At 46.5% G+C, this 16,141-nt stretch overlaps 1 protein-coding gene across 1 annotated transcript in view; it reads right to left on the reverse strand.

Moving 5' to 3' along the window:
* Window positions 1-16,141, reverse strand: part of TNR (tenascin R) — a 115,001-nt gene that overhangs the window by 86,895 nt on the left and 11,965 nt on the right. The window contains exon 3 of the mRNA XM_063117062.1: window positions 2,188-2,451. Coding sequence (XP_062973132.1) covers window positions 2,188-2,451 — 264 coding nt within the window. The remainder of the gene's footprint in view (window positions 1-2,187; window positions 2,452-16,141) is intronic.

Genomic DNA, 16,141 nt, shown 5'->3' on the forward strand with positions numbered 1-16,141 from the left:
GGCGGTTCTCCTCCTCCAGCACGGTCGGTCGTTGTAGGGACTTGTTAGTGGGTTGAATGGACTTTTTAGTGCTCCAACCCCCTCCCCACCGTTGCCTGCAGAAACAGAGCCCAGATGAAACCTTAAAAGTATTTGCTGGATAACACAGACAGAGCGAGGGGGCGGGGAAAGAGCCCATGCCCATCAGAGTACCACAACCAATGAACTGGAGGAGGAAGGAGAAGGGATGGGGTGGACTGGAAGAGCAACCAAGCAAAAAGCCACGTGAAAGGGACTGTGGCAGGATCTACACTACTGCTTATAACGGTTCATAATGGTTTTGACAACTGTTCAGGCCCAGGACACATTACATATACTGTTTTCAAACCATTTTTAAAGGGTTGTATCCTGCTTGGTGTAGATCTAGTATGAGGGAGCCCATGCAGCGCTTATGAAACGGAGGTAAAAAACTCGGAGCCAAACCAGAGGGGGGAAAAAAAGGTGTGACAGAGCCCTTATCTGCATCTGGAATTCTGCAAGAAAAGCAGCTGGGGGTGGGTGGGTGCGTGGGAGGAAACAGCGGAAAAGCGGAGGGCAGGGGAAGGATTAAGCATCCCTGCCCCTTCTCTGCTCCACATCTCGCCCTGCCCACGTGGAAACGGGCTTTTTCTGTAACCAAAGCAGTCGGAGTTCTTGACATGTATTCATGAGTAATGTTTAGTTAGGCTCTGTGTTGTTAATGGGATTTTGCATGGGAGCACGGCAAAATCTCTCCAGCAAACATTAGACTGGAGCAACTTGAATGTCCTAGATTTATGCTGTCCCCAAATTCTAGCAGGATTGGTTAGTGAGGATGCATATGCTATATGAGGATTGTTTGTGGGGAGATGTCATGAAGCCCGGGTACATACATGCAATCAATTTCCCCAGAATGATGAGAGGGCTCAGTGAAAACTTCCTGACTGTTAGAGCAGTATGACAATGGAATCAGTTACCTAGGGAGGTTGTGGGCTCTCCCACACTAGAGGCCTTCAAGAGGCAGCTGGACAACTATCTGTCAGGGATGCTTTAGGGTGGATTCCTGCATTGAGCAAGGGGTTGGACTCGATGGCCTTGTAGGCCCCTTCCAACTCTGCTATTCTATGATGGTGTGCTTGAGGGATTTCATGGAATTAAGCCCACCGCACACATACTCTACCTCTACACTCAGCGGTCTCCACAAAGGGGTGGGAAGAACAAATACTGGGGAACATGTCAACTATAATGAGGAAAGTAAGTGTCTAAAGCTGTAATCTAGAAATGTGCAACATCTTCACACCCCAATCCCCAATGAGGAATTTTGCTGATTGACTGTAATTCTTTTAGTTCCTAGATATTTGTTCTAAGCAGGACCATCGAAATTTGCTTTAGTTATAATCTGCTGACAACTGGCCCCGAACTACTAAAGCCTGTTACCTGCCTTTGAAGCTGAACTGCCTAGAATGTCCTGTGGATTGCTGAGCTCCACTCTTCTAAATAAATCAGAAGAACACTTTCATCCATGCAGGGGAAGATGGGGGCAATACTTAGGCAACTCCTCCTCAGCCCCACCACCACTTCTTTCAGACCAAATCTGATTATTCCTCAGGAGGACATCTAGCTCTGGTTTTTATGAGATATAAAAACCTGGGGTCATCCCATGAAGCTGATTGGTGGGCGATTCAGGACAGATAAAAGGACGTACTTCTTCACACAGCTCACAGCTATGAAATTCACTACCACAAGATGTAGTGATGGCCACCAATTTGGATGGCTCAAATTCCTGGAGGACAAGGTTATCAATGGCTACTAGCCCTGATGGCTGTGTGCTACCTCCAGTATCTGAGGCAGTAAGTCTGTGTGCACCAGTTGCTGGGGAACATGGGTGGGAGGGTGCTGTTGCACTACGTCCTGCTTTGTTGGTCCCTGGCCGATGGCTGGTTGGCCACTGTTGTGAACAGAGTGCTGGGCTAGACGGACCCTCAGTCTGATCCAGCAGGGCACTTCTTATGTTCTTGTATCTCCAACAAATGTCCTCCAAACACACTGCCTTATTTTGCATTTTAACTCTGCCCTTTGAACCTCACCCCCTACTTGATATTTCCCCCACTTGCCCAACTGCCCAACTCTTTCTCAACTGTGAAACTTGAAATAGTACATCTGGGTGCCAAATAATCATGCAATACTTACCGGTGGTCACCTTGACTCCAACCGGAGCACTGAGCACATCACTGATAACAGCATAGATGCTGATGTTGTATGTCAGGCCTGGCTCCAGTTCCTTGATAATGACACTGCTCCAGTCCCCAGGCACCCGCTGCTGGAGTTGCAGCCCCCCAGGCACTGCTGGCTGGTAGGAAATCACATATTCGGTCACGGCCATTGGCCCATCCCATTCCAGGTCAATTGACCTATCACTGATTGCAGCCACTCGCAGACTCTCAGGTGGAGCAACTGGAGGAAGAAGCAATATTCAAAGCATCAGGTAAGGTAACTCCCAACCTCCCCAGAAAGCAGTATATCCTTGTGATGGGTGGCCAATTGTATCCGTTTTGAACGGTCCGTCCAATTTTTTTCCTCTTAAAACCCTTCATGCTGCATACTAATTGGATACTTCTACTATTGTCCAGCATTCCCTGCTTCTCCAGAGTCACTGGAGCTGAAATGAAAATGTGAAGTGGGGAGGGAAATAAAGACAAGAACTTACCCCTAAAGGTAAATATCAGAACATTAGGAAGAGTGCATTCTGCACATACTCAGAGGGAATTTCCTTTCTATATGCCCAAACTAAGCTCTGGTACTCAAAAGAGACTCCAGAGAATTATTAAGGATGGGGAAGGAGGAAGATCAAGCAAAGAGAGTTTGCATATAACAAGTGGGGGGGGGCAGGATGAATGTGTTCTCTGGTTGTGATTCTTAGACAATGAAGACGTGGTCAATAATTCCTACAGAGCAAGATCCTGTGAAATATGCCACCACTTCATAAGCCCTGCTTCTTAATTCTAGTGAGTGCGGTGGGGAGGCTAGGCTGCGGTTCCTTAGTGGTGAGGGGAAAGCACTCTGCATATGGTCAGAGGCACTCTTATGACTTAGGGTGCATTCCTATTCATGTTTAGACAGAACTGAACATGCACAGAATTGTGCCCTTAGCTGTCCTTTCTGCTGAAGGATTTTATGCCATGGATTTCCTGACTGATCTTGGTCTAGTCACTTATTGCTGTATTCTTCATCTATAAAACAAACGTAACACCCTCTAAATGGTATAAATATAACACAGGGCATATTTGTTTATTATATGCATTTGACTTGCAATGTAGTGTATGGCTTACATCAATGTTTCTGGAACTATACTTGCATAAACCATTAGTTCCCATTTCTTACTTGTGCCATGTTTTGAGTCAGAATTGTGTTGGTGCCACCACTTCCCCTATTTTAATCTGCACAGTTTTGGAGGGCACAAGCTGATTTGACAGGGCTAAATATGCACAGCCTTAGATGATGGATTGGGTTGGGGAACTGCACACGCAGAACCTGCTTGCACATCCAATTCCCCAGAAACGTACACGTATGGGCAATGGGCTCCACACTTTCAAATGATCTTTGGCCATTATTTGGATTAAAATCTCGAAGTGAACGCTCACAATTTTGAGAACTCAAATTTCAGGTGAACATAGACATGACCCTGACATCACTCCATAGAACCCTCCTGTGAGCCAAAGAGATGTTGCCTTCCCTACTTTCCAAATGGAGAATTTGTGAAATAGGAAAGGCATGAGAAGGAGCGAAGAAGCTCTGAAGCTGAGGATGAAACCTTCTCCCAGCACAGTATGCTTAAGTGCAACACAGCTTAAACTGAAGAAAAACCAGTTAGCATTCCTTGAAGGCCATTCTATGGGAACTAGATTAGGTGGGATGGAAAGCAATGAGGACCTGTGCTATTTGGCATGTTAACTTGTCTTTCATTTGGCCAATAGTATTGTCCAGAGAGATATGCAAACTTAAACTGTACAGGTCAAAATGAAGGACGAGGTTGGGGCTACTAAAAGGGGAGGGAGTAGGGAAAGTTTATCTGTAGAAGCCAAAAGCACAACCAGGTCTGGAAAGGCCTTGCAACAAAAATATATTTAAGACGGCGATGCAGGAATATGTGAGTTTTCTCTCTTTTCAGAAACCTTTGGCACAACAAGGATTAGCTCTAATAAGCAGAGGGCATTTGGGATTTTAAGATCCTGCATGTGCAGCCTACTGTAAATAATAAGACGGGAGAGAGTGCCTTTCTCGATTCTACCTCACGCGTGCAGGAGAGCAAATACCACAATGTCAATGTCAACACTGAACACCACAGCTTTTTAATTAGCCTGGGCAAATTACTTCCATCGCATTAAGTGCTAAACTCCTGGCCGTGCCACTGTGTTTGCTGAGGGCATTAGCTCCTATGTCCTTATTCCCCTTTGGGAGGAGGAGCTGGCCCAACGTTACTCTCTAAAAGCTCCATCCCATGAGTGTTTTATTGCACGCTCGTTACTGGGCACTCACGGAGTTTGCTCAGGTCCCTCACATGACGTCGCCTGCCTCCCGCACGCCTTCCGCCCCTCCTGGCTTTCCTTGCGTGACAAAAAAACCCTCATTAAGTCCGATGTATTTTTAAACATGTTGTTTTTATACTGTTTTTATGTTTTTTAAATTTTTGTATACTTTTAATGTTTACTATTTTTAATTGTTGTAAACCGCCCAGAGAGCTTCGGCTGTGGGGCTGTATATAAATGTCATAAAATAAATAAATAAATAAAATAAATAAATAATAAATAAACACAGAACTGCTGCTCTCTCCTGCTGTGTGAAGGAGAAGCAGCGCCATTGGAACAGCGGACTCAATGGGCCTCGTGCTCATTGGGCACTTCCTCTTTTGAAAAGAGGAAGGAACTGAGAGCTTTCTCACACCAGCGTTATACTGTGCAATCCCTGCGAATTGCGCACAAAGGACTCTGGAGTTTTCCAGCTTATAATCTGCTTTTATTGTGAAGTGCTCTGAAGTTTTCCAGTTTATAATCTGCGTTGACTGTGAAGTACTCCCATGCATCCTGCTTTAATTGTGCTATAAAGGGAAAAGACCCGCCCTATTTTGCTATTAGTTTCCGAGTGTGTTTTCTGAGCGGCCACTGGGGCGTAGGGGCAGGATTTGATATGAATTAAAGATAAAGACTTCAAAATTGGCACAGTAATAGATATTAAGGAGAGCTTTAAGCATACCAAATTTGAATCGGATTGGGTCATCCGTTGATTTTTTAATGATTTTTTTTACATTTCCCCCCTTAAACCCTTTGCAAAGGATCTTAGGAGCACTGCCGCCCAGGGTGTGATTTAGCAACAACAACACCGACAGCTTAGTGCTGTAGGGGATAATTTGAGGGAAACAGGTATGTGGGATGAAGCTCTGAGGAAGGAAAACACAGGTGGAGAAGAGAGGTAGGGAGTGTGTTAACCCTCAGGGTGATGGAGCTTTAAGAACAAATGATCATCCAGAATTGCAGACTCCAACATGGGTCCAACACAGATTCAGACTAGCCTTACGCAAGGGCTATGCTGGCTCAGCTTGATGGGAATTGTAATCCAACACATCTGGAAAATACCAGTTTGGGGAAGGATGACTTAGGCCTTGCTGAAGTCTCCAGAGCACTCTGTGTACCCAGTGATATCGTTGGGCCTGTGATGAGGCACAGACGCCTCTGTCTCTAATGTTCATTCCAGAGTGAATAAAAGGAAAGCATGAATCTTTAGATGTGCAAAGAAAAAGACATTATAATTTCCCATTTTCTCACCAATCTAGAGAAACTTGCTAACTTCCCTCCACATACTCACACAGGCACATACCTGAGGTAAACATAGACTGCAATCTTTGAAGTTTCTCTACCTATAAAAATCTTGGCTTTGAAGCTTCTCTAGCTATAAAAATCTTGGCTTTGCAGCACAATTCTATACATATCTACTCAGAAGAAAGCAGATTGAGTTCAGTGGGCCTTACTCCCAGGCACATGGCATGCAGCCACAGCGTCTTGCAATGAACCTCATGGACATTGATTCAGCTAAGGAATGTTTACATTTACTGAAGTGAATGTTTACATTTACAGGAATGAAGGCCCTAAAGCAGTAAGGAAGATCACTTCTGAAGTCTGTAGCTTTTTTGGTGGAATGATTATGAACATCCTTAATGCTCAATGTTTAAAATGAGAAGGCCTAGCTAGAACAGCCTTTCCCAACTTGCTGCCCGCCAGATGTTTTGGACTACCACTCCCAGCATTTCTGACTATTGGCTAGGGTTGACGGGAACTGAACTCCCAAAACATCTGGAGGGCATTGGGTTTGGAAAAGCTGGCCTAGAGACAGACGGTGCTGGATGTGTGAATGGTACGTGAATAAGGCACGGACGGTTCTGGGCTCCACAATTCAAGAAGGACGCAGACAAGCTGGAGCGTGTTCAGAGGAGGGCAACCAGGATGATCAGGGGTCTGGAAACAAAGCCCTATGAAGAGAGGTGGAAAGAACTGGGCATGTTTAGCCTGGAGAAGAGAAGATTGAGGGGAGACATGAGAGCACTCTTCAAATACTTAAAAGGTTGTCACACAGAGGAGAGCCAGGATCTCTTCTTGATCCTCCCAGAGTGAAGGACACGGAATAATGGGCTCAAGTTAAAGGAAGCCAGATTCCAGCTGGACATCAGGAAAAACTTCCTGACTGTTAGAACAGTACGACAATGGAACCAGTGACCTAGGGAGGTTGTGGGCTCTCCCACACTTGAGGCTTTCAAGAGGCAGCTGGACAACCATCTGTCAGGGATGCTTTGGGGTGGATTCCTGCTTGGAGCAGGGGGTTGGACTCGATGGCCTTGTAGGCCCCTTCCAACTCTGCTATTCTATGATTCTATGAGAGGGTGTTGTGCATGAGTTGTGTGAACAGGGATGTAAGAGAAAATTAGTGAGACGGGCAGGATCTACACTACTGCTTTAAAATGGTTTATAGCAGTAGTGACATCTGGACATACTGCATATTCAGTTTTCAAACCGTTTTCAAAGTGTCACATCCTGCTTGGTGTAGATCCAGCCAGAGATAGGATCTTAATGTGTAACAGGTACAGAAAAGGTATTATAAGGGGGGGGATGTTTCCATGATTTAAAACAAAAACAAATTTTCACTTGTGCTTATATGCTAAGGGACCTTCACCTGACTCAAAGTACCTGCAGACAGAATGCTCCATATCCGCCCCGCACACTCAGGTCCTCTGGGGAGAACTTACTTCAGTCAGCCAAGACTAGGCTGACATCAGTTTCCCAGAGGACCTTTTCTTCTGTCGCCCCTGGATTATGGAACGGCCTGCCGCAGGAGATTCATAATATTAACTCTCTCTGTGATTTTAACGCAGCTTTGAAGACTAGCCTTTTCCGGCAGGCCTACCCAGATCAATTTGAAAGACCGTATTCTCCCTTATGAGCCTGCCCGGGCTTTGTGATCTTCTGGAGAAGCCCTTCTTCCAGTCCCACCATCTTCACAGGCACGCTTGGTGGGAACATGGGAGAGGGCCTTCTCGGTGGCTGCTCCGGTGCTCTGGAACTCTCTTCCTGGGGAAGCTAGGCTGGCTCTCTCCTTGATGGGCTTTTGGAAGCAGGCTAAAACTTGTTTGTTCCAACAGGCCTTTGGAGAATAATCTGGCCCTCCATCTATGTTAATGTCTTATAATTTTGTTGTGTATTTTAAACGTTTATGTTCCCCTCCCAATGTATGTTTTAAACTTTATAAGGCTGCCTTGTGGCCCAGCATTGGGCAAAAGGCGGGATACAAATAAATATAATAATAATAATAATAATCAATGTAAAATCAAGATTTTTTAAAGATGTGTTGATGCCTGTATTAATGTTGTTCCCCGCCTCGATGCAAAGGGAGAGGCGGGTAATAAATAAATTATTATTATTATTATTATTATTATTATTATTATTATGCTGGTACCTTGTTAGTTCAGGCAGCTCTTGGGAGCTGCCGTGGGAACTGCACAGGAGATTGGCTGCTCCTTCCCAAGGAACAAGCACCCATCTTTTCTCAAATACTTCTCTCACCTCCTTTGCATCTTCACATACAGCAAATCCTCGGAGTGTTCAAAGTGTCTCACTTCAGTAATTTTGTGGTTCTCAACCGTGTTTGCTCCATTCCCCCCTTTCACCATTGTTCAGAATATAATTCCTCCCTTCCCAAGATAGTCTAACTCAAAAGGTGCATTCCAAATAATATGCATATAATATTGAAAATCTTTTATTTTTTTCTATATTAGTCCCATTTAAAGGGGCCATGCAAAGCATTGCGTTGCGTTGCCCCTTTAAATGGGAAGCTTGAAACTTCTTGGATTGCGAGGGAGGGAGGGAAAAGAGAGCAAAGGCCTGGCGTTTGCAGACAACATGACACTTTTCTTGGACATTTTTAATAACGTGTAGGAAGACATAATCTGCATGACATCGTACTTTGTTGAATAGGGGTCCCAATTCCCCCCTGGAACCCTAAAAGTCCCCCCCGGGGGGGGAATTCCCCCCTTGTTGAGAACCCATGGTGCTAGAATGATTCTCTCCACATACCTGATTAGGGGCTGGAGCTTTGCTAAAGCCACTTTGCAAGTTTGTGGCTGAAGTAATATTACATTTGGCTCTTTCCAACTCTCACTCTCTTAGGCTGCACATTGACCTGGGAGTAAGCCCCAATGAACTCGCTGACACTTGCTTCAGACTAAGCATGCATAGAATCGCACTGTTAGCTACTATACCTTTATTCAAACTGAAACTATAGTTAACCCAATAGTAAATATTACCTGCTGATTAGAAGGCCTAGTTTACTCCTGTGCTCTTCAAAGCAGCTTGATCTAAAGAAATCAGCTAGTGCTGCTTTCCATGGCATGAAGACAGGAATTGTCATCTGCACATGTCAGGAGTGCTGCTGTTAAAAGTGCCACAATCAGGGACCAGTTTAAAAAAGAAAAGAGAAAAAGGTTGCACTCCTATGTGTGCATCTACATCCAAGCCTTCATGCTGCTTCATAGGCCTACTTGCTACAGAGGTAGGAAGACTTCATCTGGACTGTACCACTTCAGCTGCAAGGGGAGGCACAGCTCACCTGGCTGACCCATAGGTTGCCCCCTCAGTCAGAACTAGGCAATAGTTATCCAGTAATTTCCTGTTTGGGATTAGGTGTAAAAATAGTGTAAGTTTGGAGGAAATCTTTGGATTAAGCCACACTTGTCTGTGTCACTGCTGTAAGTGGGTTTGGCACGTCTAAAGTCAGCCTATGTATGTAGGATATGAAATAACTTTGAATTAGGACAGAGCACCCTCCCACAATACTGCTTATCACCCCTGGTCGGACTCAAGCCTGTTATTTTAAGTGAGAAATACCAAACAGTGCTTTTACCCTATTGCTAAAATTAGGGTGAACATATGTAAAGGAGGACAGGGCTCCTGTGTCTTTAACAGTTGCATAGAAAAGGGAATTTCAGCAGGTGTCATTGTTATGCATGCAGCACCTAGTGAAATCCCCTCTTCACAACAGTTAAAGCTGCAGGAGCTATACTGTGGCCAGATTTAAAAGAGGGCAGGGCACCTGCAGCTTTAACTGTTGTGATGAAGAGGGAATTTCACCAGGTGCTGTGGGCATGCAAATGACCCCTGCTGAAATTCCCTTTTCAATACAACTGTTAAAGATACAGGAGCCCTGTCCTTTTATTTATTTATTTTATTTATTTAGAATATTTATATACCGCTCCTCATTGAAAAAATTTCGGAGCGGTGTACAAGGTAAAATGAAAATAAAAACAGAATAAAACAGTTAAAACAAAATTTAAAAAGAACCAAAAAACAACAACACAGAAATCCAAGGCTGCATGTTAAAGAAAGGCTTCTTGGAATAAAGATGTTTTCAGGAGGCGCCGAAAGGAGTACAAGGTTGGAGCCTGCCTGACCTCCAGAGGCAGGGAATTCCACAGGAGGGGCGCCACCACGCTGAAGGCTCTTCCCCTGGTGGATTCCAATCGGAGGATGGATCTAGGTGGAACCACCAGGAGCAGGCCCTCGGATGACCTCAGTGACCGGGCAGGTTGGTAAGGGAGAAGGCGCTCTCTCAGGTATCCTGGTCCCAAGTTGTTTAGGGCTTTGTACACAAGTACAAGAACCTTAAACCTGGCCCGGTAGCGAATAGGCAGCCAGTGCAGTTCCCTCAGCAGAGGAGTTCCATGCTGGAAAGGGGCAGCTCCCGACAACAGCCGAGCTGCAGCATTCTGCACTAGCTCCAGCTTCCGGAGCAGCTTCAAGGGCAGCCCCACATAGAGTGCATTGCAGTAATCCAATCTTGAGGTTACCAATGCCTGTACCACTGTGGTCAAGCTATCCCTGTCCAGGAGAGGCCGTAGTTGGCGAACCAACCGAAGATGGTAAAAGGCACTCCGAGCCGTGGCGGCTACTTGAGCCTCCAACGACAGAAACGGGTCTAAGAGTACCCCCAAACTACGAACCTGTTCTTTCAGAGGCAGAGCAACCCCATCCAGAACAGGCAATGAGGCTGCCTCCCGGACTCGGGAACCACTCACCCACAGGGCTTCTGTCTTGCCAGGATTTAGTCTCAGTTTATTGGCCCTCATCCAGCCCATTACTGAGTCTAGGCACTGGTCCAGGACTTGCACAGCCTCACCTGGTTCAGTTGTCGCAGGGAGATAGAGCTGCGTGTCATCAGCGTATTGATGGCATTTAGCTCCAAATCCCCTAATGACCGCTCCCAACGGCTTCATATAGATGTTAAATAACATTGGGGACAAGATGGTGCCCTGCGGCACTCAATAGCTCAATTGCCAGGAGGCCGAGGACTGATCACCCAATGCTACTCTCTGAAAACGACCCTGTAGGTAGGACCGGAACCACTGTAAAACAGTGCCTCCGATGCCCATCCCACGGAGTCGATCCAGGAGGATACCATGGTCAATGGTATCAAAAGCCGCCGAGAGATCGAGCAGGATTAACAGGGTTGCATTCCCCCTGTCCCTCTCTCGATAAAGGTCATCCATCAGGGTGACCAAGGCTGATTCAGTCCCGTAACCAGATCGGAACCCAGACTGGAATGGATCTAGATAATCAGTATCCTCCAAGAGTGCCTGCAGTTGCTCCGCCACAACCCTCTCAAGTACCTTCCCTAAAAAAGGAGTGTTAGCAACTGGGCGGTAGTTGCCTAATACCATCGGGTCCAGGGTGGGCTTCTTCCTTAAGGACAGCAGGGACCACCCCTTCCTGGAGGGAAGCATTTATCACCCCCTGGGCCCACCCAGTCAGACCCCCTCGGCTTGCTTTTATAAGCCAGGAGGGACAGGGATCGAGAGGGCAAGTGGTCGGTCGCACTGCTGCAAGCACCTTGCAAGCATCATCAGGCAGCAATAACTGGAACTGATCCCACAAAATTGGGCAGATGGTGGCATCGGACACCTCAACTGGAGCTGCACTAAAAACAACATCAAGCTCGCTGCGGAGAGAAGCGATCTTGTCCTCAAAATGTGATGCAAAAAGGTCACAGCGGGTCCTTGACGGAGCCAGGGCCCCATTTGCTGGGGAGGATGTTAGCAGCCCCCGGACCACCCAGAAGAGCTCCGCTGGACGGCTACTCGAGGACGCAATGGAGGCAGCAAAATAAGCCTTCTTTGCTGCCCGCACTGCCACGCAATAGGCACGATTATGCGCTCTACAGCGTGCTCGGTCATCTTCGCTTCGAGTCTTGCGCCATTTGCGCTCCAGCCGACGTCCAGCCTGTTTCATTGACCGCAACTCCTTAGTATACCAAGGAGCGGAGCGGGCTCTACAGGACCGGAGAGGACACTCAGGTGCGATCAAGTCGATGGCCCTCCGCATCTCACCATTCCACAGTGAGGCTAGGGCCTCGGCTGGATCACCAGCTCTCTCCACTGGAAAATCCCCAAGAGCATTCAGAAATCCATTGGATTCCATCAGTCTCCTGGGGCAGACCATCCGAATGGGTCCCTCACCCTTGCAGGAGGGTAGTAACGCCATGAGTTCAAATCTCACCAAGAAATGGTCTGACCATGAAAATGGGGTTACTTGGACCCCCCCCAATCTTCAGACTACCCATCTCACAGCTTGGAGCAAAAACCAAATCAAGGGTATGCCCTGCTTTATGTGTTGGGCCAATGACAAACTGAGACAGCCCCATGGTTGTCATGGAGGCCATAAAGTCCCGAGCCGGAGCCCCAGAGACAGCCTCAGCATGAAAGTTGAAGTCGCCCAGAACCACCGTCCTGGGTTCCTCCAACACCACACTCGAGACTGCCTCCGCCAGCTCAGTCAGGGAGGATGCCGGGCAGCAGGGTGGGCGGTATACCAGCAGCATGCCCAATCTGTCTCTCTGGCCCAACACCAGGTGCAAACCTTCAAGGCCTGCTCCAAGATGGAGTGGTTTCCTGGTGATAGAGATGGAAGATCTATGAATCTTTTCACATGGTCAGCCTAGTAAAATAGCCTTCTGGAGACACGAGAGGAAAAGCACTTTAGATAATGGTCCTGATGCTCCAATGCAAAAAAAAAAAAAAAAGTGTCTGTGTGGGGGGAGGACAACAAGGGCACTTTGTCACTTAACTGATGGATGGCAAGAATTCCGAAACAGGCACAGTGTTTACTCCTGTCCATAGTGGGTAGGCTGCATTGACCAGAGCAAAGGCTGTGGGGCACAACACTGTAATCCTTCCCTCATAGCACTCTTGATATTACTGAACATCCCCAGATTTCTGCAACTGACAATTCAACAGAAGCTCTTGGAATCAGGAATAGGAATCTTACTTCATGATCCTTCCTAGGGTTGCCTTGCTTCAGGTATATTGATGCCTTAGAAAAATAACATCCCTGGTATGAGAGGCCCCATCCACCAAAACATAGAGCTTCTAATATACGAGGCCAAGACTGGGCAAACTTTTTAGAGGGAGGGGCTGCGTTGGTGCCTGTAGACCCCTTTGAGGGCCTAACGGGCAGGGCTGTGGTTGTGTGGCCAAGGGCACCAGTTCATCCCACCTGCACTCCCTTAACTGCAGGGATTGCATTGTGAATGGGCAAACTTCAAACACTCGCAACCCACCCACCCGTGGGCTTGATTTAGATTCCTGTTTGTCAAGCACTTTACTAGGTCCTGTGGTTTCTTATCAGGGAGGTACAACATCCAGGGTTCTCCTTTCCTGGGCAGGGCTCAGTGTCTCTGAGCATGTGCAGAGCAACACTATTGAATCCCTGCATATCTAGGATTAGGAATAAGGATTTGCAGGTCAGATGATACAGCTTCTCAGAAGTCATGAACACCTCTGCATTCATAAATAAAATCTAATGGGGCCTATTATAGGGTGACCCTATGAAAAGGAGGACAGGGCTCCTGTATCTTTAACAGTTGTACTGAAAAGGGGATTTCAGCAGGGGTCATTTGTATATATGAAGAACCTGGTGAAATTTTCTCTTCATCACCACAGTTAACGCTGCAGGTGCCCTGACCTCTTTTAAATCTGTTCACAGTATAGCTGCAGTATAGATCCTGCAGCTTTAACTGTGTTGATGAAGAGGGAATTTCACCAGGTGCGACATGCATACAAATGACACCTGCTGAAATTCCCTTTTCTATGCAACTGTTAAAAACACAGGAGCCCTGTCCTCCTTTTCATATGGTCATCCTAGCCTAATATGAGTAAGGAATTAGTCTCTTTCTATTTTCAATATTAGGGCTCAGCCTTGGATCGTATGAATTAATAAAAGAGTGCCTCTGAAAATGTGTGGAATACCTTTCCCCACTTTACAATAATTACAGCTGGCTAGTACAAATTGCGGAGCGAGAGCGGGAATTCCAAATCAATCGGTGTGACTTTTGGCTAATCTTGAAATTTGGAAGCAATTCTTGACTCCTTTGCAACTTTTTTGCAACATCTAGGTATGTGTGATCACATTCACATGGACCAGAGGCCAATATAGTCTGATCTAAAGCACAGATGATATCCCTTTATAAAAAAAATCTTTCCCCCCTCATCCCTGCCTGACTTGAATGTAGATAGGGCTGTGGCTAGGTGTGGATCGTACAATCACATAGGCTAGCAGGATGGCTTACAGGGAACATATAAAAGGATTCTGCCTAGCCTTTAGTTCCCTTGGCTCAGGGAGATGCAGGTTCTTTGCTCCTAAGATGTGTAAGCTTCCCTGAGCTACGGTTTGATTCAGGGACTGCAAAGTCGCCTACAGCCATAAAACCCTGCTTTTGGATGGCTATGTCTGTGCTGTGATACGTTTTCAGGTCTTGAATGAAAAAACAATGACATTTTCAGTGGGTAGTTGAAATTTCACAGAAAAGCGGTGCTTTTTGACAACTATGGACACCATGAAAATGAAAGTAAAAAGTTTGTTAGGGCTCAGTGCTAACCAGGGCCGGTGCTACCATAGAGGCCACTCAGGCGGCCGCCTAGAACGCCAAGGTAAGAGGGGCGCCGAACACCACACCCGGAAGCCGCTCTCCCACAGCGGCTCTGAGAGGGCAGCTTCCGGGCGCACTGTTCCGAAGCCACCCGCCTGCCCCAGCGTCCTGGCTTTGCTTTGGCTGGGCGCCCACCCAGCCGAAGTGAAGCCCCCCACCCCAGCGTCCTGGCTTCGCTTCGGCTGGGCACCCACTCAGCCAAAGTGAAGCCACGCCCCCCCCCAGCATCCTGGCTTCGCTTTGGCTGGGCGCCCAGCCGAAGCGAAGCCAGGATGCTGGGGCGGAAGGGCGGCTTTGGAACAGTGTGCCCGGAAGTTGCTTTCCCAGAGCGGCTTCCAGCCGGGCACGCCGTTCGGAAGCTGCCACCCCCACCCCAGCATCCTGGCTTCGCTTCGGCTGGGCACGATGGCGCCCAGCACCCAGGTATGCTGGGGTGGGTGTGGGTGGGTGAAAGCAGCTCACCTGCCTAGGGTGCAAAATAGTCTGGCCCTGGCGTTAACCCTAAGTGTATGGAACCATTTACTCATATTCACCTCTCCTCAGCCATGCTTCTCCCTGTCACTTCTCTCTTTTGTACTTGTCCACTATCAGCCCTTTAGATTATAAGTTCTTTGGAGCAGGAACCCGTCCCCCTTACGTTATGTTGTAAAGAAAGCATCATGTACATTATTGGTGCTTTATAGATAAATAGTAATAATCATTCTATTGCATTGTCCCAAAACCTATTTTACTGCTGAACCATGGTTATGGTTTGGAGGCTTTTTCCTAACATTACATGTCCAAGGAGACTGTTTCCTCAGTGTCAATTTGATTTTGATGTCATCGAGGTCACCTCCTTGTATGTGCCGCTCTTCTGAGTTCAACATTTGTATTTAGGGCTGAAAGTTTAAACTGTTTTTAATCAATAGATTAACCAAAAGAGTCTCAACAACCAAGTGTGACTTTCACTTGCACCCCTGTTGATTGAGGGTTGCCATCACCAATTAAAATTGACCTTCAAATTAACCAACTAAAACTTCATTTGATTCATCTGAGGTTCAATTTTAATTGGTGATGGCAGCATTCGATCAGCAACACTGCAAGTTAAATTCGCAGTTGTTTGTTGAGGCGCTTTCAGTTTTGGTATGTTATTGCAACAGATACTAAAATATTAAAGGTGGTGTTTCCTTCTAGTAATGAGTGTTTATCTTTTGTTCATTAAATTGTCAGCTATCATGCCTTCTTCAGATCCCTCCAAGGCATCAATTATATTGAGGTGTTGAGATGCAAACATATTTAAATAAATTAACTTGTAAAAAGTCAGAAGCTTGATCAAATAACAATTCATTAATGAATTAATGGCCTCATAACCCTCAAGATTCCACTGATGAAGATACGGACACTCTTGTGTTCTTGTGTTAACGCTGCTGTTCTCACTCTAAGGATCCTTGCTTGAGTCCCTTTGCTATTATAAATGCCTGAAGGCACTTATCTACGGATGGTTGGATCAGACCATTTCCTCACCGGGCCAGTTTGCATGATCATTACAGCCTGCCATGGTTTATTTAAGCCACAGTGAGTTGCATCGTATGTTATCACAGGCCACAGCCTTTTGTAGGGTTATTTGAAGGTTGTTTTCTGCTCCAGC

The sequence above is a fragment of the Elgaria multicarinata genome, chromosome 1 (genome assembly GCF_023053635.1).
Source record: "Elgaria multicarinata webbii isolate HBS135686 ecotype San Diego chromosome 1, rElgMul1.1.pri, whole genome shotgun sequence".
NCBI lineage: Eukaryota > Metazoa > Chordata > Lepidosauria > Squamata > Anguidae > Elgaria > Elgaria multicarinata.